The sequence below is a fragment of the Lathyrus oleraceus genome, chromosome 4 (assembly GCF_024323335.1).
Source record: "Lathyrus oleraceus cultivar Zhongwan6 chromosome 4, CAAS_Psat_ZW6_1.0, whole genome shotgun sequence".
In the NCBI taxonomy this organism is placed as follows: domain Eukaryota; kingdom Viridiplantae; phylum Streptophyta; class Magnoliopsida; order Fabales; family Fabaceae; genus Lathyrus; species Lathyrus oleraceus.
In genome coordinates this window covers 272,927,307-272,933,302 of record NC_066582.1, presented here as the reverse complement: position 1 = coordinate 272,933,302, position 5,996 = coordinate 272,927,307, and the positions used below count along the sequence as shown (strand labels likewise).

The window sequence follows — 5,996 nt, the reverse complement described above, 5'->3', positions numbered from 1 at the left end:
CCAACAATAATAATTTAATTTAATTTAACTACAATACAAAAACAACTGTATACTTTTTCATGTACTCATTTGTCTATTTACTTTCCTTCATTTTTATCTAAATTGTTGCAATTTATTTTCAACTGTACATTATATATATATATATATATATATATATATATATATATATATATATATATATATATATATTATATATATATATATATATATATATATATATATATATATATATATATATATATATATGATGATGTTGGTGTAAAAAGAAATTTACATTATCATCTAATAAAAAATTTATTATATTTCTAGATCATATAAGTAATTTAAAATTTTCAATCCAACTTAACATGATATATAGTCGTCATTGATTAACGATGTAAAAGAAATTGATATCGTAAATATATTATCCCTTATATATATATATATATATATATATATATATATATATATATATATATATATATATATATATATATATATATATATATATATATATATATATATATATATATATATATATATATAAATTAATTAATTACAGTTGAATTAGATATATTTTCATGGGTATTTTTATATAATTGCTTATCTAACATACTAAAGGTCTTTACTTAAAGTTATGACAAAGTTATATTATTTTTAGTTGTATTTAAGAAACACATTTAAAAACAATATTGTAATATATATTTTTAATAAAATATAGTCATATTTAAAGAGTCGAATAAGAACTTAAATGAGATATTGAAGATTTAGAAATGAGTTTTTAAAATATATAATTTTCACTTAAGCAGAAGTAAGATCGAATATATAAAATGTAAGTTGAACAATAGAATAAATATTTTTAATTTAGATATGAAAGGTGAAGATCATATTATTCCACAAATAACGTGATTTAAGAATGTTAGATTTGCAATGTAAAATGATAGAGAAATAAAAAAGAATGCAAACTATAAAATTTAAATTAGATGACTGAAATAAAGAAGAGTTTCATGAACTTTATCGAACTGCGATAATACATGCGAAATTATACAAGACAAAATGTTAAGCAGTTAAAAATTAACACGGAAATAAAATAAATATAACATAAATAAAGATGATGAATATGTGAGAAGACTATATATATATATATATATATATATATATATATATATATATATATATATATATATATATATGATAAAATTTAGTGAGTCTTGAATAACACTTATAATATAAAATATAAAAAAATAGTGAAAAATAAACTTAGAACAAATGACACAATAATATCAGAAAAGATAAAGTAATTCTACATACTTTGATTGCACCGCAAAAGAAGTTGTATTTGGTGAGACGGCAGGAAAAAAATAATATTAGAGAATGTGGAGGAGGACATCCAATTATGAAAACATCGGTGACAAATGTAGGTGACTCATAAATACAAATGCCGCATGTTTAGCAAGAGCAATATGGAAGCAGCATGTTCTCACAACAAGCTAACAAAAAATATCACCGTTTTCATGACTCATTAACGAATGCTGGATGTCGATTCCTCCGACCCCACCATGCTGCTGCTTTATAGTAATAAAAGTGATTAAATGCATCATACATGTTATCTATCTATGATTACTTCACCTAAAGTGTAAACAAACAGCTTCTAAGCATATAACGACTACATTACCCTACATCAAAATTAAAAAGATGGAGAGAGAGGGAGGAGAGAGAAACTCAAAAATTAGGGTTGGGAAAGAAAAATTTGGGGATTTCTAATCCCGGTGATGCTACTGGGGAGATTGTGAAAGAGGGAGATTGGATTCCGGTAATTCGAGGTAAGGGCGGATTCAAATCCAAACGCTGGGATATTGTGAAGAAGGGTTTTGGGAGGAGGGGAGAAATCACTTCTTTCTTCTTTTCTTCAATTCCTGATTCATTCAATGCTAGAGATCTTCATGAAGTCTTCTCCAGGTTCGGCGAGGTCGACGAAGTGGTTATTCCGATGAAGAAAGATGTTCGAGGGAAACGTTATGGTTTCGTGAGGTTCTTTAATGTAGTTGATTCAACAAGGCTGACGTGCAAGTTGGATAACATCTTTGTTGAGAATGTCAAACTGCAGGTCAATATACCTAGGTTTTCCAGGAACTCGAATTCAACTGGTTCTAATCGTAATCAGAATCGAGGTAGAAGGTTTGGTTGGGAGGAGAAGTCGCGTGTTGGGGGAGGTGAACAGCGGAATGGTTCTTCTTCGCGATTTGCTGATTCTTTCGCCAAAGTGGTGACAGGTGGGAACAAGGAAGTGATAATGGCTGCGGTGGTGAGGAATTGTGAAGTGGGTTCTAAGGTGTTGGTAGGAGGTTCTGGGAAGGTGAAGGAGGATGGACAGGCAGGCTGTTTTGAGGTGGCTGATGGTACTAAGTTGGTGAAGAAACTTGATGCTGTGAAGATGATTGATGCCACTAAGGGAGTGTTGCAATCTGATACTGTGAAGGATTCTGTTAGTAATCTGGCGGTAGCTCTGGAATTCAATACTGATTTGGCCAGGGATAACCCAAATATTCTAAAGGCGTATGTTGGATTGGTCCGAACGCCGGGGATGGCTTTTTCGATGCAGAAAATTTTTCAGGCTGAAGGTTATTTTGATTTTTCCATCAAGCCCTTAGGGCCTAATCTGTGTATCTTCGAAGATGTGGAGGAGGGTGCGGTAGAGGTTTTTGTTGACGAAGGGCATAATTGGTGGAGCAAATGGTTTACGTCAATTGCTAGATGGAAACCTGGGCATGTGGATGAAGAACGATTGATGTGGGTTCGCTGTATAGGTATTCCGTGTCATGTTTGGACGGATGATTTCTTTGGTGTCTTTGCGGGCTTGTTTGGCTCGTTTGTGCGGGCTGATTGCAATACAGCTTCGCGGAAGGTGATGGATTCGGCGAGATTGCTGGTTAGAACTAGAAGCAGAAGGTGGGTTAATGATCTGTATCAAGTAAAGATTAATGGTTTGGTTTTTGACATTAGTGTGGTGGAAGAGGTGGGAAGGGTTTTTAGTGAAGCTGTCGATAATTTTGCAATTAATTCTTCGAATGAGGAGTTGTCGGAGGATGATGATGAATTAGGTGCTGTGGGTTTAGAGACTCATCATGTGTTCGAGGAAGACGACTTGATTCTGCGTGAAAATTTTGAATAGTCTCTTGGACACAGACCTGCTGCTATTCAAGCAGCGCCTGTTGCGTTTGCTGGTGAATTTCGAGGGTAAATACGGACTGTGTCACAGGATGGAGGGTATTCGTTGGATGCGGTTGCGAAGATAAGTGATAGTGATGGAATACGAACAGGGTCTGCTATGAATTCTGCTGTGAATTCTGTTCAACTGGTCTCACAGGTTGGAGGGAAGTCGTTGGATACGGGGGCGGTGAATTGTAGTAGTCGTGGGTTCTGTTGGAAGGATAATTCGGATGCGATTGTTAAAGAAACTGAGCAAATTGTTTCGTGTTCTTCGGAGACTGCTGGCTCTTGTGTGCGGGTGTCTAAAGGAAGAAGTAGGCTGTTGGTTGGAGCTGACGGGTCGGTGGGTGATACGGCAGATTTTGAGAAGGGCGAGTCTGTTTCGTATTCGGTTGATGTGGTAGCAGGTGGGAGGTTTGCTTCGGGGAGCTATGAGGAAGCGGTTCAGTGTGCGGATTTGGCACGGTCTGGCGGTCATGCGTTGGACAGTGAGGCGACACTGTCTGGGACGGTTATGGGATTGAAATTTTTGGTTGGTGGGCAGAGGTTGGGGAATTCGAAGGATAGTAGGTTTGATAATGCTTTTTCAGGGCTGAGAAGTGGAAACAGAGGCAGCAATAGTGACAGGTCAGAGACTATTTCTGAGTTCCCTTTTTCTAATCTTAAGTTGAATAGAATTATATCTGCTCGCGGTAATATTGAGGGGGATGGTCAGTTCCTTTCTTCTTATGAATTAGTAGAGGGAAGTGATAGTGTGAAACAGGTAGATGAGGATGAGGTTAATAGTGGAGTGGCGCGTATGATTTGGAATAGAGCAAAATGTTTGGGGCTGTCGGGAGGAGGGTCTGAAAGGCTACAAATTAAAGCTATTAAAATGAGGGAGTTAGCTGATAAATGTGTGGTTTCTTCGGTGGATGCAAAATCAAATCAATTAAAATGATTATTGCGTCGTATAATATTTGTGGGTGTGGATGCAATGCTAAATTGCATTCTTTGAGAAAATTAGTTGGAGATTCAAAGGCAGATGTGTGTTTTATTCAAGAAACCAAGATTCATGCTATTGATAATTTTCCTGTGGACTCTTTTTGGAATGATTCTATTGCGGATTGGAGTTCTAAATGGGCAGTGGGTAGATCTGGAGGTATTTTAACATTGTGGAAGAAAAAGTCTTTTGATCTAGTTTCTAGTTTTGTTGGGGAAGGATTTCTTGGAATTCATGTGTTGTGGTCCGGTCTCAATCTTTTCTTGGTGAATGTGTATTCTTCTTGTTTTATTGAGAAGAAGAAGGCTTTTTGGGGGAGGCTTGTAGAGTTTAAATCAAAATTTCCAGATGGGTTGTGGTGTGTTGGTGGTGATTTTAATACTGTTCGGGTTAAAGTGGAGAGGAAGGGTATATCGAATAATTTTAATCTAAAAGAGGCGGAGGACTTTGAGGATTTTATTAGTTCGATGAATCTTGTGGATGTTCCTTTGATTAATAAGAGGTTTACCTGGTACAACTTGGATGGGAGTGCTTGTAGTAGGTTGGATAGATTTCTCATTTCTGAGAAATTATTTGACTTGTGGGGTGTGGGAGGGATTGTGGTGGGGGATAGGTCTATTTCAGACCATTGTCCTATTTGGTTAAATTGCAATATTGTGGATTGGGGTCCGAAACCTTTTAAGTTTTTTAAAGGGTGGTGTGAGCATGATGATTTCATTCCTTTGGTGAGGGATGTTTGGAAGAATACTTTTAGGGGAGGGAAGGCGAGCTATATTTTGAAAGAAAAATTGTTGGCGGTGAAATTAAAATTGAAGAGTTGGAATAAAGAAGTCTTCGGGATGCTTGATTTGAATGTGGATAAAGCGGTGGGTGAGCTTAATTCGTTGGATTTGGTGGTAGCGGATTTAGCGGAGGATGGTTTGGTTGATTCGTTGAGGAGAAATAGAGAGGTGGCTTCGAAAGAGGTGTGGGATACTGTGCTTTTACAAGATAACTTTTTGCGTCAAAAAGCTAGGTGTAATTGGATTCGGCTTGGGGATACTAATTCCAAATTCTTTCACTCCGTTATGAAAGGGAGATTTAGGAGGAATAATATTGTTTCTTTGATTACTTCAAGAGGTCGGTTGGAAGGTGTGAAGGATATTAAAAGTGAGATATTTAATCATTTTAAAAGCCGTTTTACGGAACCGATGGAGAATAGGCCGACCTTGGATGGGCTTAATTTTAATGTTCTTAGTATGGAAGATAGAGATTTGTTGGAAGCTCCATTCCAAGTGGATGAAATTAAAGAGATTGTGTGGTTAAGTGATTGTGATAAGAGTCCGGGTCCGGACGGTTTTCCGCTTGGTTTTTTGAAAAAGTGTTGGAATTTTGTGAAGGATGACGTGGTGAATTTCGTTCAAGAGTTCTATGTGCGTGGTGTTCTTCCCCGATCCGCGACGGCATCATTTCTTGCTCTTATTCCTAATGTTGATTGTCCGATAAGCATTGATTAGTATCGTCCTATTTGTTTAGTGGGTTGCTTATATCGGTTAATATCAAAAATTCTTGCGGCGAGGTTGAGATTGGTGATTGGTAAACTTGTGTCGCCTTTTCAAACGGCTTTCATTGAAGGGAGACAATTATTTGATGGGGTGGTGGTGCTTAATGAGATATTAGACTTTGCGAAAAGGAAGCGTAGGAAATGTATGGTGTTGAAGGTTGATTTTGAGAAAGCCTATGATTGTGTTTCATGGGGTTTTCTTAAATTTATGCTTAGAAAGATGGGTTTTGGTGAGTTATGGATGAAGTGGATGGAAGGTACGGTTTTTTCTAGTTCGGTATC

The 5,996-nt window shown here is 36.5% G+C and overlaps 2 protein-coding genes across 2 annotated transcripts; both read left to right on the top strand.

Annotated features, from left to right (window-relative positions):
* The first annotated feature begins 1,969 nt into the window (after nt 1–1,969).
* On the top strand, nt 1,970–3,151 carry LOC127137053 (uncharacterized). Its single transcript, XM_051063550.1, has one exon. It carries the CDS (start codon nt 1,970–1,972, stop codon nt 3,149–3,151), a length of 1,182 nt encoding a protein of 393 aa, XP_050919507.1.
* Nucleotides 3,152–4,125: 974 nt separating this feature from the next.
* LOC127137052 (uncharacterized) lies at nt 4,126–5,667 on the top strand. Its single transcript, XM_051063549.1, has one exon. The coding sequence runs from the start codon at nt 4,126–4,128 to the stop codon at nt 5,665–5,667; it is 1,542 nt and encodes a 513-aa protein (XP_050919506.1).
* Nucleotides 5,668–5,996: the final 329 nt, after the last annotated feature.

Excerpts from the sequence above, each read along its gene's own strand:
- LOC127137053 (XM_051063550.1), top strand. The coding sequence starts at position 1,970 with ATGAAGAAAGATGTTCGAGGGAAACGTTATGGTTTCGTGAGGTTCTTT.
- LOC127137052 (XM_051063549.1), top strand. The coding sequence starts at position 4,126 with ATGATTATTGCGTCGTATAATATTTGTGGGTGTGGATGCAATGCTAAA.